At 42.6% G+C, this 27,413-nt stretch overlaps 2 protein-coding genes and 6 non-coding genes across 8 annotated transcripts; 6 read left to right on the top strand and 2 right to left on the bottom strand.

Moving 5' to 3' along the window:
• Positions 1-93: 93 nt before the first annotated feature.
• On the top strand, positions 94-166 carry trnav-aac (transfer RNA valine (anticodon AAC)). Its single transcript has one exon. It is a non-coding gene; the product is annotated as a tRNA-Val (tRNA).
• A 614-nt stretch (positions 167-780) lies between these two features.
• Positions 781-853, top strand: trnav-cac (transfer RNA valine (anticodon CAC)). Its single transcript has one exon. It is a non-coding gene; the product is annotated as a tRNA-Val (tRNA).
• Positions 854-1,327: 474 nt separating this feature from the next.
• Positions 1,328-1,399, bottom strand: trnaq-cug (transfer RNA glutamine (anticodon CUG)). The gene has a single exon. It is a non-coding gene; the product is annotated as a tRNA-Gln (tRNA).
• Positions 1,400-1,550: 151 nt separating this feature from the next.
• trnad-guc (transfer RNA aspartic acid (anticodon GUC)) lies at positions 1,551-1,622 on the top strand. The gene has a single exon. It is a non-coding gene; the product is annotated as a tRNA-Asp (tRNA).
• A 219-nt stretch (positions 1,623-1,841) lies between these two features.
• On the top strand, positions 1,842-1,914 carry trnav-aac (transfer RNA valine (anticodon AAC)). The gene has a single exon. It is a non-coding gene; the product is annotated as a tRNA-Val (tRNA).
• Positions 1,915-2,528: 614 nt separating this feature from the next.
• trnav-cac (transfer RNA valine (anticodon CAC)) lies at positions 2,529-2,601 on the top strand. The gene has a single exon. It is a non-coding gene; the product is annotated as a tRNA-Val (tRNA).
• A 9,771-nt stretch (positions 2,602-12,372) lies between these two features.
• lg8h10orf88 (linkage group 8 C10orf88 homolog) lies at positions 12,373-20,565 on the bottom strand. Its single transcript, XM_063482451.1, has 9 exons — positions 20,416-20,565; positions 18,950-19,134; positions 18,594-18,791; positions 18,417-18,486; positions 18,142-18,333; positions 17,760-17,888; positions 16,707-16,830; positions 16,360-16,567; positions 12,373-13,462 (listed from the first exon to the last, which is right to left on the bottom strand). The coding sequence occupies exons 2-9, from the start codon at positions 19,096-19,098 to the stop codon at positions 13,240-13,242; spliced, it is 1,293 nt and encodes a 430-aa protein (XP_063338521.1). The 5' UTR covers positions 19,099-19,134; positions 20,416-20,565; the 3' UTR covers positions 12,373-13,239.
• A 152-nt stretch (positions 20,566-20,717) lies between these two features.
• On the top strand, positions 20,718-27,161 carry LOC134633589 (ankyrin repeat and SOCS box protein 3-like). The gene is made up of 9 exons (XM_063482450.1): positions 20,718-21,009; positions 23,235-23,405; positions 23,509-23,621; positions 24,040-24,172; positions 24,322-24,499; positions 24,578-24,796; positions 24,887-25,189; positions 25,799-25,932; positions 26,022-27,161. The coding sequence occupies exons 1-9, from the start codon at positions 20,808-20,810 to the stop codon at positions 26,252-26,254; spliced, it is 1,686 nt and encodes a 561-aa protein (XP_063338520.1). The 5' UTR covers positions 20,718-20,807; the 3' UTR covers positions 26,255-27,161.
• Positions 27,162-27,413: the final 252 nt, after the last annotated feature.

Below are 27,413 nucleotides of genomic sequence, written 5' to 3'. Positions count from 1 at the left end.
GTCAAAAAGGTCCTACGTGATCTGTCATAAAAGTCCACAAATGTAAGAAAGCATTGGAATGCTCCTTTAATGACTACAGGGTACGCAAGCGCCGTTTCCGTAGTGTAGTGGTTATCACGTTCGCCTAACACGCGAAAGGTCCCGGGTCCGAAACCGGGCGGAAACATGCTTCTTTGCTTATGCGTCCTGATATAAAAGTGTCTGACTGCAGGCACTGCTTGAACTTGTGGGGTTCTACTGCTGTTTGGGACACAGACGAGAGAAAGTACTCAAATCTGGTACAGGCCTCTGACATTTGTAACCTTTGGATGCTCGTCTTGCTAAAGAGTTGTCTATGGCCCAAATTTCAGCAAACTCCACAGACTTCACACAAATCAACACATCTCCAGTCGCCATATTTCCTGAAGATGGAGGCACAGACTAAGCTCTTGGAAATGAGTGGCTCTAGGTTGCCTGCACAGGACTTGGGCCTATTTTCAGCCAATGCACAAGGCAATGAAACAAATGGGCGCTTTAGGCAACAGTTCTGCTGCCAGAGCTTCTGGGGTTCTTAGGGCAGCATATGTTGAGCTGTGCTTGCTTTAGTGAACTCCTAAATGTCCAAAGTTTAAGTGAGCCTAACATCGAGACTACAGTTCAGACTCCTTGCTAGAGTGCGTCTGTCTCTTCTCCATGGCTCCTTTTTCTTCAAGGCCATGATAGGAACATGCCACCAGATTTGTCCGATTGCGAGATTACTCAGTGAGACACATTGGAAAGCCAAACAAGCTGCCTTTCGGGGTTTCCGTAGTGTAGTGGTTATCACGTTCGCCTCACACGCGAAAGGTCCCCGGTCCGAAACCGGGCGGAAACATGGGTCTTTTGCTTCTTTGGTCACAAGGGAATTGATGTTCACTGTTTAGACAACTCTGCTTGTCCAGCATTTTCTCTGTTTTACTTGCATCCCTATTGAGAATTAAGTCTCTTGGTTTTGTCTTCTGTAGGTTGTGTGCTAGCCGAACAAAGGACATCAAAGAGCTTGTCAACAAGAAGATCGGGGCCTTCAGAGGTGGCAACAGGATTAGAAGTGAGAAGAGTGCAAGAGGAAAAGTTGACTTGAGTCAAGGTGGCCAATGAACGATACAGCAGGAAGCTGAAGTGGAAAGTGCAGCAGAAGAGCATGAGCGAGGTTTGGTGCAGCATGAAGACCATGTGCAGATGAGATCAGCCAACACAAGAGGAGTGGAATTGACTGGGCCACTAACTTGCTCTTTAACTGACTAGACTCTGATGCTAGCGTGTGCTAATGCTAATGTACCTGTGGAGCAAAGTGCTAGAAAGCCAAATGAGGTTCCACTGAGACTTGAACTCAGATCGCTGGATTCAGAGTCCAGAGTGCTAACCATTACACCATGGAACCCTGCCTGAAGCACAGAAAAGCTCTGTGTCAAACAGGCATAAAAGTGTAGTTCCTGGTAAACTGATGGGGATTTCTACACGGCCAGCCAAATTTTACCTGTCATACCTGCTGCGAATCCCAGCTTGACGTGACCGTGGCAGTGCTTCAGAGGTCCTCGTTAGTATAGTGGACAGTATCTCCGCCTGTCACGCGGAAGACCGGGGTTCGATTCCCCGACGGGGAGTGAGCAGTCTCCTTCTCTGCTCTGCCTTTTACCTGCAATGACCACGCACACCAGATCCTAGTCTATCTAATAATCTAGTCCTATAATGGGCTTGAAGAAACATGAGTTCCACCTGTGCGCTCACAAGTCAAAAAGGTCCTACGTGATCTGTCATAAAAGTCCACAAATGTAAGAAAGCATTGGAATGCTCCTTTAATGACTACAGGGTACGCAAGCGCCGTTTCCGTAGTGTAGTGGTTATCACGTTCGCCTAACACGCGAAAGGTCCCGGGTCCGAAACCGGGCGGAAACATGCTTCTTTGCTTATGCGTCCTGATATAAAAGTGTCTGACTGCAGGCACTGCTTGAACTTGTGGGGTTCTACTGCTGTTTGGGACACAGACGAGAGAAAGTACTCAAATCTGGTACAGGCCTCTGACATTTGTAACCTTTGGATGCTCGTCTTGCTAAAGAGTTGTCTATGGCCCAAATTTCAGCAAACTCCACAGACTTCACACAAATCAACACATCTCCAGTCGCCATATTTCCTGAAGATGGAGGCACAGACTAAGCTCTTGGAAATGAGTGGCTCTAGGTTGCCTGCACAGGACTTGGGCCTATTTTCAGCCAATGCACAAGGCAATGAAACAAATGGGCGCTTTAGGCAACAGTTCTGCTGCCAGAGCTTCTGGGGTTCTTAGGGCAGCATATGTTGAGCTGTGCTTGCTTTAGTGAACTCCTAAATGTCCAAAGTTTAAGTGAGCCTAACATCGAGACTACAGTTCAGACTCCTTGCTAGAGTGCGTCTGTCTCTTCTCCATGGCTCCTTTTTCTTCAAGGCCATGATAGGAACATGCCACCAGATTTGTCCGATTGCGAGATTACTCAGTGAGACACATTGGAAAGCCAAACAAGCTGCCTTTCGGGGTTTCCGTAGTGTAGTGGTTATCACGTTCGCCTCACACGCGAAAGGTCCCCGGTCCGAAACCGGGCGGAAACATGGGTCTTTTGCTTCTTTGGTCACAAGGGAATTGATGTTCACTGTTTAGACAACTCTGCTTGTCCAGCATTTTCTCTGTTTTACTTGCATCCCTATTGAGAATTAAGTCTCTTGGTTTTGTCTTCTGTAGGTTGTGTGCTAGCCGAACAAAGGACATCAAAGAGCTTGTCAACAAGAAGATCGGGGCCTTCAGAGGTGGCAACAGGATTAGAAGTGAGAAGAGTGCAAGAGGAAAAGTTGACTTGAGTCAAGGTGGCCAATGAACGATACAGCAGGAATAGCGATCGTCGGCAGCAGGAGACGGGAAATTCAGATCGGTTTCTTCCATCTTTTTTCTCCATGTTTAGAAAAAAACTCCTAAAATACCCAAGCAAATACATATTATTAAAGACTTGCACATTATACAGACATACAAAGGCATTCTGTTTTTTCTATTCTACAGCTGACCCAAGTGCACAGAGTTACAAGAGAAAATTATGCTGTGATTGTGCATTTTAACTTAGTCAAAAAATACCTTTGTAATTGTTTAACTTAAAGAAATGATGCAAGTTAAGCAAATGAAATATTCAATAATCAAATGTTATTTTCAAATCTTACCTTGAATCATGAACTGCACTCGGTCTATCAGACTCTTCTATGCTGAATTGCCTCTTCAAGAGCTTCATCTTCCTCCAGAAAAAGAGGGCTAAGCAGACAAGATGGAGATATGAGGAATCAGAAAACATGTCAGCCTTGAAGAATTTCTCACACTGCATCATTTTCAAAAAAATATAATGATTAAATGTAAATCTTAAAGTTGCAGTGATTCAACAAAAACAAACATGCAAATTGCAAATCTGCATCAAAACAATATCCTAACCAACATCTGGAATGAAGGATTTCTTTAAATTCTGCCACATTATATGGAAACATCTGCTGTCACTCTGCCTGTTCCTCATTTTCACTGTCCTGAGTGCAGCCCTCTGTTTCCTGATGCTTGGCCTCACTTTCACCTGGTGATCTGGGCAACGCACGATGCACTGAATAAAGGAAAGAAGGTCAGCACGACTTGTTTCGTAATCTTAACAGAGCCTTAATATCTCCTTATATTAATTCTAGTGAAAGTTGGACACATATTCCTGCTTGGCCGTAATCACCTGTGATTATCGGTAAACATTAAAATCAGACACATTAACGATGCCCTCGTCAAACACACGAACAAACAAACCCCCCAGGAATTATGTTCATACTCACTGCAGTCACAAAGTCTAACTGGTCATTGAGCTTACAACCTCAATAAGTTTTCATTCAGCGTACTCTCCATTTTCATTTTTCAGACATACCTGATCTTCTCCGGCAGACTGGACTTTCAAAGTCACCATCAGAAAGCTCCTCTGGTTCCTCCTGAGGGAAAAAAAGCATGTTCTACATCAAATCTAATCCAGTTGCACCAAATCCCCAGTAACACAGAACCACATGGCTGCACCCAAAACTGTTTACACCTGATAAAAGTGCAATATTAAATCAGAAAAATAAGTTAAAGGAACAATTTTTTTTTAGACAATAAATGCTGCCCAAAAATATCTCTGCATAATCAAATGTTTACCTGTGCAGGTTTGTGTATCCCTGCCATTATTTAAAGGCAGGTGGTGGAACAAATCGAGGCCTGTCTAATCTCTAAAGGCAGATCGTTCAGCAGTTTTTGGAGCTGCTACAGCACAAGCACCATGTCCTCCAAGTATGGAGAAGGCATGGAACGGCTCATGATACAAAGCATACCACATCATCTGTACAACATGTTGTGTGATGTGACATGTGTGACATGAACGCCACATTAGTTTATTAAAGCAAAGAAGTGGAATATTTTTCAATGGCCAAGTCAGTCACCGGATCTTAACCCAATTCAGCATGCTTTTCACTGGTTGAGGCCGTAGAAGAGAGAGAAGGAAGGAGCAAGGAAGACCATAGCAACACATCCCAAAATAAAGGGAGGGTAGCAGCCCGTGGGAGCGAGCTGCCCACCCTCTCTTTTTGAGACCTATTAAAATCCGCCACAATACAGTACAAATAATATCCTTAAATATCCTAAATATCCTTATGTCAGTCACAAACAGCCAATCAGCCTATGTTCTTTTAGTATCTGTGGTTTCCTGCTGGAAAAAAACCCAAAAAACCATATGCTTCGGCATATTTTTTGGGGAGTTTTGAGCTGCAAAAAACTTTGCTGTTTGCATAACTCAGTTACTTTTTTGAAGAAGTAACTATATAATTAATTGCCCAACACTGGTCATTATATACTGTATTTTGCAGACAGAGAGTTACAGGACTCTCTCCCAGACCACAGACTCATACTCATAATACAAGTCAGAGTTTTATGAAAGAAAAGAAAAAGAAAGAAAGATAGGGGAAAAAAAGAATTGTGTTTTCAAAATTGGAGTTCAAGTTATTTTTACTTCCAATAGTGTTAACATACTACACAGGTCATGAACAAGATTTTTTTTTTCATTGTAAGTGGGCTAAAGCAGTTAATTAAAAGTAGTCTAACAAAAATGCTGTAATTTGATTATTTTAATAAACCATGTAACTTGGATGCATTCGATGCTGGCGTGACCACAGTGCACACGTCTGATGTTGCTCACAGTGGTCCAAGGGACCGCTCAGGGAGTTTGTGTGTTCACTCAGACACATGAAAAATTAGAGGGAACATTGCGTAAAAGGTCTTAAATAATCAGGCCCCATCTTATCTTAATGACCTTATAGTATATATCACCACATTAGAGCACTTCACTCTCACACTGCAGGTTTACTGTGTTCCTAGAGTATTTAAAAGTAGAATGGGAGGCAGAGCCTTCAGCTTTCAAACTCCATCTCTTTCCATCTCAAACACAGAAAACATGCAAGTTTACACAAAGTCTTACAGACTCGTGACGCACATACATGCCATTTCTGTGTTTCAGAAATGTTCGGAGAGGTGTCAGTGGCTTAAGTTCATCTGGACTCGACTATTTCAACAGTCTTTCTTCAGGTGTGAACCTGTCACTGTTCACTAAACTATAGATGGTTCAAAAAGCACAGTTATTATCTGGAATATGGAAGCAAGACCACATATCTCCTGTACTGGCTGCCAATCAGCTTCAGAAATTATTTTGCTGATTCTTTTAAGGGTTGCACAGTTTAGCACCTTCTTACCTGTCTGACCTTTTCACTAGATGACCAAGGTCTGCAGATGCCATGCATTAAAATACTGTGACTGCTGACTTTAACTAATTTAATGTATGTACATGTAAATCTTCTGTGTATTTTTGGTATGTAAAGATTGTAAACAGTGGTGCGTAAAATGCACTTGATTGATATACATTAAAATTATACCACATTTTCCTTAATGATTAAATAAGCCCATTTCAGCTACTCAGAATTATTGCTTCCTGTTGACTGAGGGTGAAGGATCATTTTTAAGAGTGTGAACCAAACTGCCTTTCACATCAGGACAACATTGAACACTTTTAAAATCTTTCTAAATGTCTTTTACTCGTCTAACTGTGGACGCTTTGGTTAATGGGTGCTGTTTCTTTTTAATGTGCTTGAAAGTAAACTTGACTTGGCAACAAAGGAAAACCAGCAGCTGAGGTCAGGACCCAAAACTCCATCTGCACCTGAATGTAGAAACACATCAGAGCACAACAATTGGACCATTATGGCCTGATAAAGTTTCACTCATGTGCCTTTAATGTCTGCCACTGCTGTTGGGTGTGTCAGAATTTAACACAAAGGCAAAATGAGTGAATCAACGACTCTCAACGACCCGGTCAGATGAATAACTGCCGCCCTGCACCAGCTGTAGAGCCCTTTGAGATCTGAGTTGAAGGGCTTCAGAAACTCAAGTCCAGTTGCCTCATTTCAGCACAGTGTAGACCCAAATTCTCAAAATTATTTAACAGATTAATTAAATTATGTTTTTAGAAGCTCTAATCAGCACATGTGACATCAGGCACCACAAGAGTTTGGCCATTTTTAAGGTTGACCTGTCGATCAACAGATGATGGTGAGTTTTCATTCATTCTGTTGTCTAAAACAACTTCCTGCTCACATTAACACATAGCTGAGGAAATGAAATATTGCGTTTGTGTAAATGATTTAAGGATTACATTAGTACTTGGACTAGTTATAGTGGACAGGAAATATTTTCATTCAATGTAATGTTCAGTTACGTTCAACCCCCTGCAGATTTGGAAACTAGGACACTGATACAAATGGCTTCAACAGCATCTTTAACAGATAACGAAGAACCTTTGTTCCAGTGATTACATTAACATTTAAGCGTTCACTTTCAGTTCACGGCTGTGGTGTGAAAGATGAGTGAAAGAAGTAACGACAGTTATGCTGGAGTAACTCTTATTGTTCCAGGAAGCTGGACCCTGCCCCTCTTATCAGATACCTGCAGGGCATCCCAGACGGCTCAAAGCATTTCACACCTTGACCGAACAAACCCAATTGGGTGAATGGATGGGTCAACAACTCTCTGAGGCATCAGGAGAGGTTAAAAACCTGAGAAGTCACCAGAAGTCAGTCAGAACCGCAGGACGAGAGGAAGAATGTCTTCAACCTTAGGTAAGTCCTGGCTCCCTGCTTTTTAGCACTTAGATGTTCCCTAAACTTAAGTCATTCTTATTACAAATGTACAAAGTGATTCTTTTAATTCTATCACTACTTTCATCATCATCTATCATCATCATCACCTAACCTAATTTCTTCCAAAAAACTTATCAAGTTCAGAAATTACCTTAACATTTATATTTTTCTGAAGGGTTCTTTTTAAAATAAAGAAGAAACATTTTATTTTTAATAGTTGCTGAGATGAAGTGATGCAAAACCATCAGCATACACGTGATCTTGTCCTGTATCTTGATGTTTACCAAAGAAACATCATGCAGGCGGCTTTGCTAATGATAGAAACATCCAGTTTGAAGCTCCAGTCAGTGTACGATAACGATAACTAACGGTGATAACTCATTTTCCTAATGAGTAAAGAAACTTTGATTGTGTTTCAGGGCCACACAGAAGAATTTAATTTTGTTTCTCATTGCATTGTTGCTCATACATTTGTGATGTTTGTACCTTTCAGATATTCAGCAGCTGTTACCAATCAAAGAAGAACCAGATGAGTGGAGCCCTGATATGGAGCAGCAAGTCCCACAGCTCCTCGGCATAAAGAAGGAAGAGGAGGAGGAAGCTGACATCACTGATTTCCCGCTTGCTGCTGCTGCGGTGACGAGAGAAAATGAAGAGACAGTGCACTCACTGTTTCATCATGTTAAAAACGACTATAAGGACGAGGAGGAGCCTCAGACCAGCAGCTCAGGTAAAAAAAAATTAAATTGAACTATGAAACTACACCGACATTTTTTCTCTGTGAGGAATCAGGTTTTATATTTTGTCTGCTTCTGTTGTGGCTTTGTTAGTTTCACTTCAGTAATGTTATTATTAAAATATGGAGGGTATTTTTAGGGCAAGATTTAAGAACAAGTGATGAAATCCATTGAATACAGTCACCTCACTAATTTGATTTGTTTTATTTTAGTTTCTCTTCGTTTTAACTTATACCCAGTTTTAATTTAGTTGGCTGTGATTAGATTGGATGATGTAACTCTGTGAGATGGGCTTTAGGTTAGAGTCCATTCTGCAGGATACTGGAAACCAGTGTCCCCATACACCCAGCATTTTGGCTTTTTTAAAATATGCTCATCCATCTGTGTGTACCTTGCAGGTGTCCATCATCTGTTTGATATTAAAGAAGAGGTTTTCCATGAATGGAGCCCGAGTGTGAATCAGCAGGACTCGGACTTCTTCCAGGAAGAAGAGCAGGAACGCTGCATTGACCAGGATGGACTGCAGGAGGATGACACACGTGCAACAGCTCCCAGAACCTTTCCAATGCCAATATTCAGTGTTGCGTCCCGCAATGCATTGCAACGCCTCAAATTTGAACAGAGAGAAAAAATCAAATTCTGCGTGAAAACCAAGATATCTGTGAAGAAAACCTTCCAAATGCTTCAGGAAGTTTACGGCAGCAAAGCAATGAGCCGATCAAGATGCAACGATTGGTATTTGCGTTTCAAAAATGGCAGAACATCCGTCGATGATGAAATGAGGTCAGGGCGACCCAGCACGAGCACAACTCCCAAGCATATCCGAGAAATCGATCGACTTGTGCACCAGGATTTACGGATCTCCATGAGGGAGATTTCTGCCATTCTCAACGTGTCATTCGGAACGGTCCAGGCGATCCTGATGTCCACTTTGAACCTGCACCAAGTGGCTAACAAGTTTGTGCCCAGGCTACTGACTCCCGAGCTGAAGCAATATCGTTTACAAACCTGCGAGGATCTCTGTCAACAGACGCGAGATGACCCAACGTTCATGTCCCGGATCATAACTGGCGATGAAAGCTGGGTGTATGGCTGCAAGCCTGGAAAAGCAAGGAAGGTGAATCCGACAAGGAGCAAGATCAAGGTCAAGCTCATCGTCTTCTTTGACATTCACGGGGTGGTGCATCGGGAATTTGTTCCCGACGGTCAGGCGGTTGATGCCCCGTTCTACCTCAGCGTTATGACGCGTCTCAGGAAGAACATCGAGGCCAAACGACCTGAACTGTGGCAGAAAGGCGACTGGCTGCTCCATCACGACGACACACCCGCCCACAACGCACTGAAAGAGTGCCATTATTTCTGCTACACCGACACAAATCTCATTCTTCACCCACAGCACTCACCAGATTTGGCCCCCTGCGACTTCTTCCTCTTCCCCAAAATCAACGCCAAGTTGAGGGGACATTTTTTTGATACAGTGGAAGAGCTCCAGCATGCGTCACTGATAGTACTGGATTCACTGGGAGAAGAGGACTTCCACAGAGCTTTCAGAGCGTGGCAGCAGCGCTGGGTGTGGTGTGCTGCTGTGCAAGGCAGCTACTTTGCAGCTGATGGTGGCCAGATTTAAATTGAATGCATATTTTTTTCATATTTTTTGTATTTTTATTCATTTTTTTTCTTTTCTTTTTTTTGCATTAGCATGCATTTTTACTGGTGTTTGATCTTGTTACATATAACTTTTTATTGTTTAAGTAAAGTGAAAATGGTAGGTGGTACATTGCCATTGTAAATATGTCAGCATGTGCATATTTACAATTCGATCACTTTATAAAATGTAAATAAAAACAGAACAACAACAAAAAAGAGAAGGATGGGTCTTATTGTCATGATCAGAGCGATCCAATATTAATTCTCCAGATCCTCTGAATCTTTTGATGATAGGTGGTGTTGATGTTTAGATTGTCAAAGTCTTCAGTTTTACATTGATAGTTATTCTGAAACTGTTCCACAACTTTTAGACGTGGGGGTTTTTTTGTTGTTTTTTTTTTTTTGGGGGGGGGGGGGTTGTTGTTGTTGTTGTTATTTTTTGCAGACTGGTGAACCTTTACTTGAGAAATGTTTTTTTTAATCCAGTCATGTTGTTGACCTGTTGCTGTAATTAGTCACGAAAAAATTCCTCCAGCTGTTTATTTTTAGTCCCTCTTGCTTTTCCAGCCTCTTGTGTCCCTCTCACAGCCTTATTGAGATGTGCTGCTGCCATAAAAGCCAAACTGAGCGAATGTTTTTCATCTCAGGTCAAACATTTGATGTATTTTGTTGTGTTCTTTTGTGAATAAAAATATGGATTTGTGAGATTCGGAAGTCACTGCATTCACTCTTTATTTTACACAGCATAGTTTTAGTTTGTAGTTTGCTGGGCTCTGGGAACATAATAGAATATAATAGAGGGTAGATTTTGCAAGAAATTCATTAAGTGACTGTCAGTAGGACAGAGTACTGTTCCCCTCACACTCCTCTTCCACATAATGAGGAAAAAAACTCTCCTGTGTCCAAACTGGACTAAAGTAAAAAAAAAAAAACACACTAACTAAAACATGATGGACCAACACAGAAAGACAACCATTCATTCTCACACACATATCCAATTTTGAATTGCCAGGTATTCTAATCCAAGCATGTCTTTTGACTGTGGGATGCCCAGAGCCCACACAAACCCCGGACCCTGTGACTGTGAGGCAGTACTGTTTACCACCGCTCTAACATGTCAGCCTAAATTACTGTCAGTACTTCTTTTCTGTTTTTTGTACACAAATAAAAATATATTTTATATATTATTTGCAAGATGATACTTAATCCTCTAAACTGTGTGAAAAATCATTTAAAAATAAGCAAATGCAAATGTATCATGTAAACTGGTCACATGGTAAAAAATGCCCATATTTGAACAGTCATATGCAGAGATTTTCTCCATGTGGTAACAAATCACAACAACTGTTGCCTCAAGGTCCTTTATATTGTGAGGTAAAGACCTTAAAACAATAACACCCCTATTAGCAAGCGCACATAGGGGTCAAGGAAAAACTCCCTTTTACAGGAAGAAACCTCCAGTAGCTCAGGCAATCAGCCCAACTTTGAAACAAATGAATCCCAGCATTTTATATCTGCAGTCTATATCTCCAGACAATCTGAACAAGGCTACAAGGGAAACAGCTCAGGGAAATGGGACACAGGTGAAGTCAATCAGGACAATAACAGAGGGGTAGCAAAAGTCAAAGCCACAAGAGATGACTAACTATCAAAGCAAAAGAGGAAATAACCCAAAAGATAGCAAGAAAGCACAGAGACAAGAAACTACCGCTGACCACGAAACACTGACGATGCAGGGAGAATAAAGAGAGGATAACTTACAAAACTGAGCGATTAAACACAAAGCAAAACTCGGTATTCCCAGAGATCCACAGCATACTGGAATTTAAATGGGAACAAATAAACATGAGCCTAAAAATACAATAAACAGAAAAGTGTAAACCTTGAACACTGGAGACGCAGGAAAACCCCCAAAGCTCAAATTCAAACATATAACCAAAAATTTCTAAACTCCAGAGCACAGTGAAACCCAGAGACCTGGTTTGCACCGACTAGCAGACATTTTTTCCATCATTCTCCACTGCTGACTCAGTGTCTGTCCTCCACATGCCCAAGACAACATCCACACATCATTCTTTAATTTGGCATCCTCCTTATGTAATCTGTGACCCGTTTCCCTTCTGCTGACTCAGCTCACAGCTGCCAGTGGGTTTGCTGCATACCTTGGCAGCGTCCATCCGCCATTTCTTTTCCTTCTCTTTGGGAACCAGACCTTTAAATCTCTCCTGGACTGGACCAGCAGCTTTGGTTAGCGTGGAGCACTTTCAGTGACCTTCATGGTTAGTTTCTTAGCCATTTATGACTCAGCTGCTGGAATCGCTGACGGGAAACATCGGCTACTTTGATTTTGTCTTTTGGGAACATCTTGTGCAACATTTTCCTTCAGCTATTGTTGTCAGTAATTTTGGGCGTGTGTTACAGTTGGAAAATGCACCGCTGGATCCCAAAGAAACCAAATCAACCACCAAACTGTACTGCCTGTAATAGCTGCCACTGTATTCTTCAGTTTCCCCCCATTTTTATATCTGAAACTAGGTGTGTTACTGTCTCATGTCACCAATGGTCTGAAATTATTTATTCACATATATCTCTGGTGGTGGCACCAGAATGAGAGATGTGCAATTTTTATCATGATCAGAGGGATGCACGCTAACACATCTGGAGCTGTGAGCCTGAAGCAGCTCACAGGCCTCGCTCGGTGTCTTGCACGCAGCCTTCTCAGGATTTCATGAGAACTTGTTTGCTTTACCAAATTCTCCAGAAATAAGAGAACCTGCACAACGTTTTAAAACTTTATTAAGCTGTATAAATACATTTACTTTGACTCACATCAGTACAGGTAAACATCACAGGTCAGCACAGTCATTTTAATAGTTGACAGACATGTACAGTACTTAAAACTTTACAGTGCCGTATTAAAATACAGTTACACGTTCTATTTAGTCTCCTTAACAGGAGCAAGTTTTAAAACAAACTGATCTGAGCAGGTCAGGCCCGAAAACCCTTCACATCACATCAGTGTCATTTAGAGCTGCGTCGTTTTAGTCATTTCTAACGTAAACCATGTAATGTTCTCTGACATGTGAACATCTGCTGCTTTTCTGTTTTATTTGTTTGAGACAGCTGATTAGACAAACTGAGACTTTTGAAGATGACTTTGTTTTAGTGCCGTTCACAGACCAAACCATTAACTGTTTAAATAACTGGTGCAATGATGAGTTTCAGTGCATATACAGTGGAAAAAAGAAGACCAAGGAGAGATAAGTGGGTTGCATTTCAGCTGAACACTTAATGTAAGTCAGCTCTGCTGCACATCAACACTTTTTTTGAAAGAGTCTTGTCCTCTTCCTGTACACTTCTCATGTTGTTCAAAATGCAGTGCAGCCATTGTAGTCGCGAGTTGACAAGACAGTCACTTGTTTTTTTTTTACAGGAGATAACATTTCTACAGAATATGAACTTACAGCAACACTGCTGGTTTTACATGTTAACCTCATATTTCAGGCTTCTAGTTTTATTGCTCCATCTTTGTTGGTGTTTCTGTCCCGGCCTGCTTCCATCCGACACTCGGGTCTGGTTTGAGGACGATGAAGAAGAGAATTAAGGCTTCCAGGGTTCAATGTTAGTCTTTTTAGTGCTTCTGGACTCAATGCATGGCTGGCGTCGGGGCGATCTGCTCTGCCGGTCCGGTATCTGCTGCTCCTCGTGCTGAGCTGCTCATGGCTCCGTGGTTAAGGGTGACCAGCGGCAAAGCACTCAGCAGGGCCTTCTCCAGCTTCTGCTCCAAAGCATCCAAGCGGCGGTCCATGTGCTCCTTCAGCCTCTTCTCCATCTCCTCCAGACGGCGCTCCATAGCTGAGTCCAACTCCCTGAAGGGACATAAAAGAAACTTCACATATAGACAACAGTAACACTTTTTGAGAAAGTTGGACTTAATAAAATCTGGGTGTAGCAGCCGCTGGTGTTGCCGATTTATGAGGAGGTATACAGCTGAAGCCACTGTCAGACAAGTTGAAGTGTGCAAGCTGACACTGAATTAAAATAAAGGGGACTATTTAAGGTCAGTCAAACCTTTGCCTGATCATCACTAATCAGAGATGAAGTTTTTTGACCAGGTCGCTGGTCTGTATGTGTATTTCTACTCTACTGTGTGATTCTGACTTAGTCACTAAATGAAGACAGAGCGGAGTGACTGTGGGCGATTCTTGAAAATGAAGCCACATCGAGAGACAAAAGCCTAAACATAAGCTAAACCACCCACACGGTCGGTGCTGACCATCATCTTCCTCAGACCTCACAATCCTGCTGCATCCACACTCTGATTCAGCCAAACCACCAGGAGGAAACTTTCTAAACTGAAAACACTAAAAAGATAAATAAATAATTTTTTTTCCACCTTAAATCTTTTCAGTCTTTTTGCAACATTTCTGTTTTGGGGGGTTTACATGCAGAGTCCAACAGCATGACTATTTTGCCCTCAATGATCCTGAAAAATCCACAAAATCCTCCATTTTTTCTTTCCTTGATTCAGTCACACCAGTCTGGCAGCTCCAGTAACTAAACCAAGGAAACTCCTGTTCAGTCAGTGAGCGCTGTCTCTGATCCTTGTCTGCACACTGATGGTTACTGTACGTCATCCTCACAGGGCACTCTCCTGCTTTATGAAATATCAGAAGGTAAAAGTATGACAGGCTTGATGTACTGCCCTTCCATACTGGTAATGAAGGCCTCAGTCATACAGGCCTAGAGACCGGTTGCTGACCATGTAGCAACCAGGTGCTGGGGAAAAATGAGTATTCCACAACAAGCTGGCAAGTGGTTGCTGGCAATCGCTGTTAAGCTAAAGCCCCGTCACGCAGGCTTGGAGACCAGTCAGTCACCGCCGAACAACTACTCATCACTAGAGAAAAGTGTGTATTCTGTGAGTGATCAGCAAATAGTTACTGGAAGTTTCAGGCAGTCTCTAGACTGACATCCATTGTAAAGAGATATGCAGAAAACCTCCTTACATTTCTTTGGTCGCTAGCAGATGGCTGCAGTAACCAGACGTTTGCATGGAAAACACCAACTTATCTGCAAAAACTACTCAACACACAGCAGTGAATCTTTAACACAAACTGGAAATGGAGACAATCCACCTTCAATTTTAAAGCTGGCAATCTAATTATGCATAATGAAGACTAGTTTAAAATGTCTCTGTGAAACTCAGACTAAAACGAGTCTTAGTTTAGAGCAAATAAATGAACCCATCTCAGATTACAGCAGACCTAAAGTCAGATAATCTACAAACAAGCTGTTATTAAAAATGTTATTAACCTTCACGCTGTGATAAAAAGGCAGTAAAAGGTAAATGTGCACGTGAACTCCAGACAAACAGCATCAGGGGGAAAGAATAAACAAAGGAAGTAAACACACAGAGAGAAAACACAAGGAGCTAAACTTTAAAATAAAACAGGAAGCAAACAGAAATGGAGACCAGGAATAATCTCACATAAATACAAATAAACACAAACACATGAGAACAGAGGAAAAACTACAAAAACACAAAGGAGCAGAAAAACTAACAACAGCCAAAGACGATTATAAAAACCAAGACAATTAACATCTACTGTTCAAAGCAAGCAAAGCCTTTAAGTAATCTACACCATTTATTACTTTTCCTCGGTTTTCTGGCATCACGCCTGAAGTCTTAAACTCTTTAAATATTTTAGTCCGATGACTCGTGGGAAAGACGTACCGTCGTGTCGCTGTCCTCGATGTGGAGTCACGCTCTGTCAGCCCACATGTGCTGCACAGATCTGACAGAGAGCCTGATTTATTGTGCAGTTTAACTCACAGAGACATTTTTATTTGAAGAATGACACTAGGGTCTGCTGGAAAGTTACTCCAGCCACAAATAAATAAATAAATAAATGATTCTGTTTGTTCTGATGCAGCTTTTCAGATATTTTAATGAGTCACACAAACAGCAGTCCTGATAAATGACCTCTATTGTTTCAGTATCAGCCAGCCTCTAACCAACACCAGAGCCTTCTGCCTACCTGTGCCTGTCAGCTGTTTAACAGCCAGAATGATTTTTGGGAATCACCACAGGAGAGATCCTCCCAGCAGATGTCATGATATCCGTGAATATTCCAGCATGTAGGAAATGTTTGGGCGTCTGCTCATTCTTCACTAACACTATCAGCTAAAAATGTGACCTCAGACAATCAAAAGCATTGTTCTGTTGGATAAACGAGTCTCTGTTTAATCCACACGCTCAGAGCCTCAACAACGTGACTGTGCAACAATCACACAGCTGTGGTAACCGAAACACAGCAAACACAAATGCTTACTGTTCCGGTAACAACAGCCATACCTCACAGTTTTATGTCATTTATATCATTAACAAGAAGAAAGTTTCACCAAGTGGCTCCGCAGTCTGAGGAAAATGTGACAGGCATGTGGTGAGCAAACACAAGTGTGAGTATGTTTAATGACGCCAGTTGCAGGAGGAGCTTCTGGGAAGAAAACAATTAAATCAGAAGAAAAAGTCCCAAACAGAAACGGGAACAACTGACAGATCTGTGCATGTGAAAGGCCACAGCTGATAAAGCTGTCCAGAAACACACATGTTAGGTTAGGTGTTTATTCTAAATGAGCTGGGTGAGGTAAAAAGCGGCTGCAGGATTCCTGTAATGATACTTTTCTAACACAAGGTGGAGCCAAATCATCTGATTCCAACATGGAGCTGCTGTAGGAAAAGTGCTCACTACACTCGACTCACCACGTGCCGTTTCTCATCATCTTCTCCTTCTCTGCTGCAGCATCATCCAGTCTCAGCTGGGTCACCTGACCGCAGACGTTCTGGAGCATGGGCAGAAGCTCCGGACCGGAGCCGAACCCCTGGTTGACCCCCTGTCCCTTCAGGAAGTGCGACAGCATCTCTGTCAGCTGAGTGTGGCTCATCGGGCCGCCGTTCTCACTGGGACTCGCTGGAGACGGGTAAAAGGTTTTATCCAGGTGTTTGAAAATCTACCACAAATAAGTTTTTCTACAAGTAGAAGCACAAATCCACTCCTTATTGACTACCATGTTCATGTATGTGACCGTAACAGACATGATCATCCTTACTAGTGTTATCAGTGCTGACACTGGACATTGGCAGGTCTACGGAGGAAGGGGTGGAGCCCTCCGACATCACTCCGTTCTGGGTCTGTGAATCTTCATCTGCAGGCCTCAGGAAGCTGTCTGGAGGCTAGCGACATTGAAAAACATCTGACTTACAGAGTGTTTAAACATCTTCTGAACACACATTATATCTGCGTCAAGCTGATAGAAGCATACAGACATGAAGGTGGATTTGTGTGCATAGTCTCTAAAAGGATATCTGACTTTACTTAACTTTAGTTGTGAATCTGAGCAGCTGGTGGAAGATTACCTGATTCCTTTACTGCTTTAAGCTTAAATACACTCACTGCACATGTGGACAAAACAAGCTAAAGCCAGAATCTGACTTTCAGATGTCTCTCTTATCATACATGTAAACAAGACAAATCTGAAATAATACTGTAGCACAAAACTAGTGGGACTAGCTGAGCTTAGCTAAAGAGCCTCTGATCACAGTGGCTTCTTTTTTTATGCTACCTTTAAATCACATTAGAATTTATAGCTGTGGCATCTAAAGGTTCCAAGAAAACAGAGTTTGATTCCAATACAACATAAAAACCTCTAAACGTCAATCAGCTTTCTTCTTTCTGTAGCTACAGTCTCTGAATTTATAATTTATGCCTTCTGTCCTCACAGTCTTGAACTGTGCTTAAAGTCTGGGTTGTTTCTCACGTTTTGTTTTTCATGTCGGCCAATTAGAATCACTCAAACATTTCACATAATAGAAAAACACGATCATCACAATCACAATCAATGAAGTGGTCCAAGGTTTTTCTTTGAGTTCATCAAACAGGCAGCATTAATGGATTAAAGTTCTGGCAGACACTCCAGACCAAACCTCAGACTCCAGCCAGTTTAGTTTTTCTGAACTTTCTTTGTTAATCCAGGCTTTCTGCTTCAGGCTCTGTTCACACTCACAAAATCACTTCACTCCTTTCTTCTGCACCAAACTGGTGTGGGCCGAGTTTTTAAATGGTCTAATCTAAGAACAAAGAACAGCACAAATGGGTTGTGTACCTTAAATTCTGCAGGTCGAGGCAGAATATTGCCGGCTCCTGGACACATGCTGACTTCTCTCCCCAAACCAGAGAAAGCTCCACTGCCCATCAGGAGAGGCAGGAAACCAGCCAGAGAGCCGGTCTGATTCTGGAGAGACAAACACCAACACATGCTTCAGTCCAGCTCCCTGTTTCATTCTTTATGTCCGGTTAGTTCTTATGCTTTGGACAATCAGAGAAGCTGTTCCAGTTCCAGTAACAGTGAGATCTGAGACAGAGGCCTGACGAGGTGCACAGAAACTCAAATCCATAAGACATACTCTCCTCTGCACTTTATCAGAAATATTACTGGAAACGCCCACATTTTAAATGTCAGAGAGAGCATCTCTGAGCTAATTTACCTTCTGCTGGAACTGCACCATTTCCATGAGATTCTGAGCTCCTGGCGACAGGCTTGTTCCCATCTCCTCCATCAGACACTGCACTCGCTGCATGTCTATGCCCGGGTTTGGGGCTGGGCAGGACTGCAGCAGCTGAAGACTCACGATGACTTTAGCCACCATAACACTGCTCCTACCTGCCAGGGAGAGTAACTGGGAGAGAGAAGCAGCTCGTTAGACTCTCATACAACCACGACTGTGTAACAAACTGCATAAATTAAAATGTTCAGTTTTACCTTCACTTCACAGGCAGAGGATGGCTCCTCAATGATCAGCTGCTTCTTATAGAAAGGCCCTCTGTCAGCGCTGTGATCCACAAACAAAAGAAGAAGCATCACTTCTTAACATCAGACAATCAGCAGCGTCTTTATCAGAAGACCGAAAACCCTTTGCTCATTGGCTCTTCTGTGTACCTGTCTAGCTGGATGCTGTCGTCCTTCGATCCCCGTACAGTCCCACAGTACTCTCCGGTCTGGCTGTACACCTCCATGGTTCGAGCCTCACTTATAACGAGCAGGCGGCTGATGGTGGCAGGTAAGCTGGGGTTGCAGTGGAACTTCAGGACACAAGGAGACCCTTCCTCCATCTGCTCTAGCAGCACCGGATCACCACTGTGTGTGGCAGATAAGTGGGAAATGTACCATTCACTTAAATAAAAAGAAAATCCACTTCTCATCTTTGCCTTCTGTGCGAATAGACAAAAATTAATTGCAACTGCCTATTAATTATAGCACTAACTGCTTCTTAATATCAGCTAAAAGCCTCTTACCAGTGAGTTTCTTCTCTGTCCAACTCACTGACTTCATCTTCTTCTTTGGCCGTGTTATTGATGTGAACAGGAAGAACCACGTCAGCCAGGTGACGCCCCTGAGTGTGACAGACCCAAGCAGCTTCACTTTTCACAGAGATGTCCACCATGATGTTGCGGCTTGCTGTAACCTTTGAGCCAACGACCTAGGATACAAAATTGGAAACAATTAGGAGAACAGGTTACAGATACAAGACAAGATTAAAGACTGATTAAAGCCACTGTAAGACTGAAACAATAAGAGTCATATGCTTTTGTCTTTGGCAGCTGAATTAATGAACAAATTGGAGACGGGAGATGGAATTACGATAGTCCAAAGGTAATGAGATAGTGGATATATTGGAGCTGCAGCTCCAGTATATCCACTATCCTTCCTCTGCACACATCCAAACCATCCCAGCCTCACTCCCTCTGTCTCCAAACCACTCAGCCTGAGCTTCCCTCTGATGTACTCATTTCTAATCTTGTCCATCTTTGTCACTTCCAGTGAAAATCTTAACATGTTTTGCTCGTGTTGTCTTTTTGTCTCCATCTTCTTCTTGTGCACTGTCCGTTGCTTGTATGGTTGACCCTAGGTATTTAAACTCATCCACTCACTCAGCCTCTTCCACCTGTCTCCCTCTCATTCATGCATGTATTCTTTCTCGCTTCTTCCAGCTCCCTCGTCTAACTGCGGATCACAGTGTCGTCTGCAAACATCATAATCGACAAACACTGCTGTCTGACCTCATCTGTCAGCCTGTCCATCACTACTGCAAAGGAGCTCAGAGCAGATCAGCCCACCTGTCTCTCTTACCGCACACCTCACCACTGTTCTCTACAAGTGCCAAAGTTCCTCTTTTGACACACTATTTTCCGCTTTCGCTGATCCATAAATAAAGAGTGAAGCTCCTTATGACCGTCTCTATATTTCTCCATCAGTACTCTCAAACATCACATCTCTAGAGTTCTTTCTCAGCATGAAACCATACTGCTGCTCACCGATCATCACGTCTCTGCTTAACCTAGCCTAGCTTTAACAACTCTGTCCCAAATCTTAAGATATGACTCGTCAATTTTTTTTACTCTCTGTAAACTTTTATTTCAACTAAAGTTTGCTTTTATCGTCATTTTTTTCTACTTTAAGTAATAAAAATGCTGTGCAGTCCCACATAAAGCGGGACCGCTGGTCTCCCTGGTCCACAGTTAGTCAGGTGGGCCAGATTTCAGATTTAAATGAATATGATGATGAATGATGAATATGTGATATGTTTGATTTCTGACAGTTTGTTTTAAATTACAGGCACAAATGTTACTCTGAATGACGTGTAGTGCCGGAGTACACACAGTACTGATCAGTTGTATGTTGACGGTCACATCCGATTCTTTGCTACAGCTGCAGTAACTCTGTGAACGTCTCGCTGTGATGGGAAATAAAGCGCGTTTACCTTCAGAGTGCCTCCTGATCCCACTGAGAGGAAGCTTCCAGGCTCTTCTTCTTCACGTTTCTCCAAACATGTCTGAAAATCTGCTAATTTTAGCAATAACTAACGGCTAAACGATTAGCTGAAGCTACAGCTGACACGCGACGCTGGATCGTAGGATTGTTGTGGTGGGACGTCATCAACAGGCGCCGCTCGGAATGCCGTTGTTCCGTTCCTAACGTCTGTTTGGTAACTAAAGACACGTTTATTTCTTTATTTCAATTAAAAACTTTTCCGGATCCAACAGAAACGTGTACGTCGGGTTGTGTAAAATCATCCAGAGTAACTCTGAGGTTGTGTTTTGACTGTTAATCCTTGTTGAAGTTAAAATAACGAATGTCTCTGTGAACCTGGGCATGGACTTCACTGAGTGCTACCGAGACACGGTGTCCAGTGTGGCTGCTGCTGCTCGCTCAGGCTACAGGAGGCGGCTGAGGACGCTGATTCGGAGAGGCTGCAGTGTGGACTGTCGGGACAACCGAGGCTGGACCCCCCTGCACGAGGCGGCGGCAGCTGGCAGAAAAGCGTGCGTCCAGGAAATCCTGTCAACTGTCAGAGGTAAGAGAGGCGCCTGCACAGGTATCCAGTACTACTTCCTTTAGGTGTCTCCACATGCGGATCATCTGCCTTCCTTCGTCTCACCCTATCCCAGCATCCTCCTCTGTCACACCAACCCTCTTCATGTCCTCCTTCACATGAACCTCCTCTGAGGTCTTCCTCTTTTCTTCCTGCCTGGCACCTCCATCTTCGGCATCCTTTGGCCACTGTCCGTCCTCTGCACATGTCCGAAAGGTCTCAGCCTTGCCTCTCTAACGTTGGATGCAAAGTTAGAAGAGACCCTAGTGTCCAACAGTCCCCATCGCTCCAAACAAGAAGGGGCTCAGAGCCAATCCCGGATCTTATCCCACCCTCACCTTCAACCCATCTGTCACTCCTACCCTCCTCTACCACTGTCTCACTGCCCTCTAACATGTCTTGCACCAGCCTCACATACTTCTCTGCCACTCCTGATGTTCTCATACAGTAACACAAAAGGTTTGGGCCCATTACAGTCAAACTATGTTTGACTGGCAGATGTACCTGGAGCAGCTTCAAAGGGATGCGTGTCTACTCCCGGGATAGAACCAGGGAGCTTTCACTTGATAGAAAACTGAGATTCTTTATTGCTTTTTCATAAATACATGCTCATTTTGCATTTTTAAGACAGCAGCATGTTTAGTTCAAAAAACATTTAACAACAACTGCCAAACTTTTGAAAAGTAAAGTGCTTTCACATTGTTGCTCGATGTGGTATTTCAGATGGACGACAGGTCGGGACCACTCAAGTACGTTACACAAGTGCTTCTTTACTCAAGTAAAGGTGAAAAAGTACACAAAAGTACACACTCTGATATGTGCTCAAACTTCCACCTTCCATATTAATATTATAATAAAATATTATTTATACAAACTTTATTTCAACTTAAATTCAAATTCTAATAAATTAACTCAGCTTGAACTCCTGATATGCTGAACAAAAAAAAAAGAACAAAAAGAAAGGGAATTTAAAAAGCTCTCTTTGCTGCTGACTGCACTTTAGATGTGTGACTTTGTCGTGAAACCCAAACAGTAAGATGACTATAGTGAAGGGTTAAAGTGGGATTTTACAGATTTTGTGCACAGCCTGTCATCAGCCGGCCTGTCCTGCTCCTCTTTATGGATTTATCCAGCAGGAAATGAGCTGATGTTACATGAGCTGTCGTTTTATTGATTTACATGGATGCTTCTTTGTGAAAAAGATGTACTTGTACTTGTATTGACAGGCAGAATCTGATACTGTGGAGCCTTTCACTGAGCCAGGTCAGCTTGACACTGAAAAGAGCAGAATCCTAATATTTTCCATTACATGCCCTTCCCATTGACAGCATAAAGCTAGTGCAAAGGTGGAATCCAGTGTATGAATCAGTTTGTGGCTTTGATGATGTTTCTTAGAAACATTGCATTTAAAATGCCCATTAGAAAATGTTAGTCTCTCCTCCTCTTCTGTAGCACAAGCCGCAGCTTATGGGCATCTGCACCAAAAAAATACCGTTCCATATCATTTAAGCCAGGAGTGAGGAACTCCAGGCCTCAAGGGTTGGTGTCCTGCAGGTTTTAGATGTGTCCTTGATCCAACACAGCTGATTTAAATAGCTAAATGACCTCCTCGACATGTCATGAAGTTCTCCAGAGCCCTAGTAATGAACAAATCATGTGATTCAGGTGTGTTGATCCAACGTGATATCTAAAACCTGCAGGACACCAGCCCTCGAGGCCTGAAGTTCCCCAAACCTGATTTGAGCCTGATTGAAACCCACAGTTTACTGAATAAATAAATGATGCAAACTGTATTTTTTTCCTCTTTGATCTCTTCATGTGCGAGCACCGGTGATGGATATTGTTCCTTCTGCTTGGGGTCTGATTAGTTCGATGTCTGGAAAGTACCCAAAGACAGGAAATAGTAGCTCACATATGTTAAACCTAAAAAAAATCAGCCTGGTTAGAAAATGTAAGAAGTAGAGAAGTTTGTGTTAAAATAAAGAGAGTAAAATTCAAAGTAAAGTAAAGTACAGAAGCACAGTATCTGTACTTCATTACTTCCCACCTCTGAGGGTATTTCTACTCCTTCTACTTCTCTGCTAGACTCCAGATGGATGTGAATGATTAATGGATAAATCAGTCACTTCAGCAGCTGTTTTAAAGTTAAATGTGGGTTTCTCTCATTTGCATTTTGTTCTTCCTCTTTGGTTTCCGCCTGTGTGCAGCAAGCTCCTCCATCTGTAGTCATGTTTATGTGAACCATCTGACGCATGAGGGGGAGTCTGCCTGTTACCTGGCAGCACAGCGTGGACACCTGTCAGTGGTCCGACTGCTCCTCAAAGCACACGCTGATATCAACCAGCTCACTAACGACTTGTCCTGTCCTCTTTATGAAGGTATTACAACTGCGCTTCACTGATGTTTAATTTTTTTCTGTTTTTGCTTGTCTAACCCTTTAAGCTTCTCTAACCAAATGAATGTCCCGAAATTTGCTTCCAGCTGTTAGCCACGGGCACACAGATGTTGTAGAACTGCTGGTAAGCAAAGGTGCTGAGGTCAACAGAATACACACAGAGTCCTGCTGGACCTGCCTGCACCAAGCTGCATATAAGGTAGGCATTAGCATTAGCACTCACGTTCTTAAACGAACATTTTTCATTTAACAGTAGATCATGACTTTTTGGTTTCGGTCAGGAAAGCATGGTCACATCTGTTGGGGATTTTCCCTTATTTCCCTTATGTTTTCTGACTGGCTGCAAGGCACAGAGAGAGAGAGAGACTTTGTGCATGTATTAACCTTTTTATTACATTTCAATTATAAATAAACTAATTTTTTTTACCTTTAAACACCTGCAGAAAAGGTGCAAACTGGCACATAAAATTTCAGCAGAATGCAGGGATGCAGTGATTTCTTGTGATGCTCACTGTGAAGAATGTAGGGCTTAAACGTTCCTGCTCTCTGCTGCCAGCGTTAGCTGTAGGGTCCTTGTGTGTTTGCTGATTGTTTTTAAGATCATGTTTCTCCCAAAGGGCCACACTGAGATCGTGCGCATTCTTGTTAACAAATGCAACCTGGAGGCAGTAGATGATTACAGGATTTCCCCGTTATTTGTGGCTGCACAGTACGGACAGAGGGGGTGCCTGGAAATACTCGTTAACGCCGGTAAATATGATTTACTTTTAATGGTAGCTGTACATTTTTTTCCACCTTGTTAAAGGATCTCATGCTCCAAGTCCTCTTGGCCTCTTCTTTAGAAAGTAATTAAGTAAAATAGATTACACAGTTAATTTTTTAACCTGCTTTCACTTCAGGTGCCAACGTGAACACGCAGGCAGTTGATCTGAGTACACCTCTGTTCATCGCCTCTCAGGAAGGTCACCAGGCCTGCGTGGACTTCCTGTTGGACCACGGGGCTGACCCTAACATGGTCTGCAGTCACGATTGGCCCCAGTTTGCCATTCACGCTGCAGCCCAGTTTGGTCAAATCGGGTACTGACTCATAACTTAACCTCTTTTAAAATAAGGCTGATTGTGTATTTTTGACGTTTTGATATTCTGTCACTCCAGCATCCTCAGGAGCCTCATAGCTGTTACGGATCGTGCGTGCGACCGCGGCGAGAGCATGGTGAGTCCGGTGTATGTGGCTATCAACAGCGATCAGACCAAGAGTGTGGAATTGCTGTTGAGGGAAGGTTACAGCCCAGACGCCCAGGACTGCTCGCACACCCATGGCCTCCTCTCACCGCTCTCCCTGGCCTTGTATCGCACACCCCAGAAACCTTACAGGTGTGTAAGAATGCCGATTTTACCACCTTGCACATATTTGCAAGATAAACCAGATGGTTTATTTTAGTTTGATATTAAAATCTCTTTCAGTGAGTCGGTGAAACTGCTGATAGCTGCAGGAGCAAGGTTGAATGAGGAAGATTGGATTTATGCTTTGGCCACTGACGAAGCAGACCTGCTGCAGCTGATATTTGAGCACCGGTGGATACCTCGCCCAGAGGCTGTGACCAGCGACGAATGTGTACTGCAGCATGATGGGAAAACTGAGCTGAAGCTGAGAGAACTGAACGAGATGCTCTGTGTGGCTCTAAACCAAGTACATTTTGCTGGCTGCTGGCTTCCTCTTCTCCTGAAGGCAGGACTGGAACCATCTTTACTGCTTCAGCCCCACATGTAAGGTGCCACACCACCTCTGTCTCCTTAGTTATCAACAAGCTGTAATAGGTTTGTTCCAGGAATGGGCCTCTAAAAATCAAAAACTTGACTTTGTTTAATTTGGCCAATCACAGTTTCAGGGTCACCCTCTCACGCACAGCTGCTGTTTGGAGAAATCACAGAGAATATTCTAAGTAAACAGTTCTCTAACTTTCTGACTCGCCCCACTTCAGAAGCCAAAATAAGGTCAAACCCCACAGTTAACAGGTTTTATTAGTCAGTGATGTTAAACAAGGATCCCAATTAAATTTTAGTGACATTAAGATCAGCACAGTAGCATTTGCATTAGCCTGTTTTTGCCTGCCAAAATCAAATTCACTCATCTTATTTGCTCTCATTTTATTTTCCTAATGTCACTCACCAGCAGTGGCCGTTTTCCCCCACCAGCAGAGGACTTTGGGGGAATAATCTTAAAAAAAAAAAAAAAAGCTTCCGTATTTAAAGCTGTCTGGATATGCCTGAGAAAATTCTTTTAAAAAGGAGATCGGCTAAATTTAAGTCAGGATCCAAAGCTGGTTGATCACCCATCATCATTATCTGTTCCTTTGTGTCATCTGTTCTTTGTAGGTTGGAAGAGGCAGACAGCCAGGTGTTAAATTACCTCCTTGAGTTTGTAAACTGGTCGACTTTATCTCCCCATTTGAAACATATTCTGGATCGAAGGGTGGCAGAAAAGTCCTGGGATCCACATCCATGTTTCGGTACAGCAGTAAATATGCACTGCAGAGTTTAAATAACCTGCACGTGGAAACACTGCAGCGATTGATCTTTTCTCTCCACCTTCTTTCAGACTCCGTCCCCTGTCTTTCCCACATCTGCCGGCTGCAGGTCAGAGCACTGCTGGGACCAGATATCCTGATGCGGACCAATGTCGTCCAACAGCTCCCTGTCCCCAACCTGCTTCATGATTTCCTTAAATTCAGGGACATCCCAGAAGCTTCGTACACACACGCGCCACCATTGCCAATTTTACAGCGAATCGAGGAACATCGCAATACACACCAGCACAGACGTGTTCTGTGACCACATCGGTGTCTTATGTTCAAACCCAAGAATCCATATTATTCCATTAAATGCAAATATTGGAGTCTGGTTCATCATTTTATGCACATTCCTATTTGGAGTATGGATGGATTGGAGGTTTAAACAGAAGAATGTCAGGTACAGAAGAGGGACAAATTAATAGAAAAACCAAAAAGCCTCTTACTAAGGTGTTGGACTACCAGAACAGCACTACTGCTCCTTTATGGTTATTCTTGAAATGCCTGGAAAGTCACTGGAGCGCTGGACACTATTCTTCCAAAAGATATTCCCTCATATGTTTTGATGATGTTGGAGAGGACTGTCTAATGGTCAAACATCTCCCACAGGCGTTCATTTGGATTGAAATGTTGTGACTGCACACGTGTGATTCACACCATTTTCATATTCTTCAGTGACCCTTGTGCCCTATGGATGAGGGGAATTCTCAGAGAGAACATGCATAAGGATAAAAGCCAATCACATAGACAAACTTTGGCTGTGTCCCAATTCAGGGTCTGCACGCTTGAAGTACGCGTACTACGTACGGTGCGTACTATAAGTACGAGAGGTGCGGAAGTGAGAGGCTTGTGAAATGGGACGGTCTAGCCTTCGTCGCGCTGTTCAGGTTGCCTAGCAACCACGATACTAACCGCGAGAAACGTTTCATACAGCATTGTTTGACATAAATGAAGGAGAAAAAATGTTTTTTTGGTCATTCATTTTTCTCATGACATCACTTTGATTAGTTGAGTATCTGAGGCTGAGACCACGGGACTGTAAAACATGATTGTTGGGCTTAATTTCTATACTTAACAGTCATTTCAAGATTAGTTAGTAAATAACAATTAGCTAATGTTGTTCATGAGACAAATCATCTCACTGTGGTAATGTAAATATAATATGGCCAATATTATATGTACTGTCAGATTATTATGAGATATATATATATATATATATATATATATATATACACACACACACATACATATATTACAGCAGTGAGCTTGAACTCTGGGTCAAAGATTCAAGTTGCAGCTATTTATATTTCCTATCACCTTAAATCTTCACTCACAGACAAGTATCTTTGACAGTGTATATATAGATGTATTATATATAAGAGACAAATAGTGTTCGTTTAATATGTTGGCATTATTACATT

Source organism: Pelmatolapia mariae, linkage group LG8 (assembly GCF_036321145.2).
Source record: "Pelmatolapia mariae isolate MD_Pm_ZW linkage group LG8, Pm_UMD_F_2, whole genome shotgun sequence".
NCBI lineage: Eukaryota > Metazoa > Chordata > Actinopteri > Cichliformes > Cichlidae > Pelmatolapia > Pelmatolapia mariae.
Note: the sequence above shows the minus strand (reverse complement) of the source record. Positions and strands in the feature narration are given on the sequence as shown.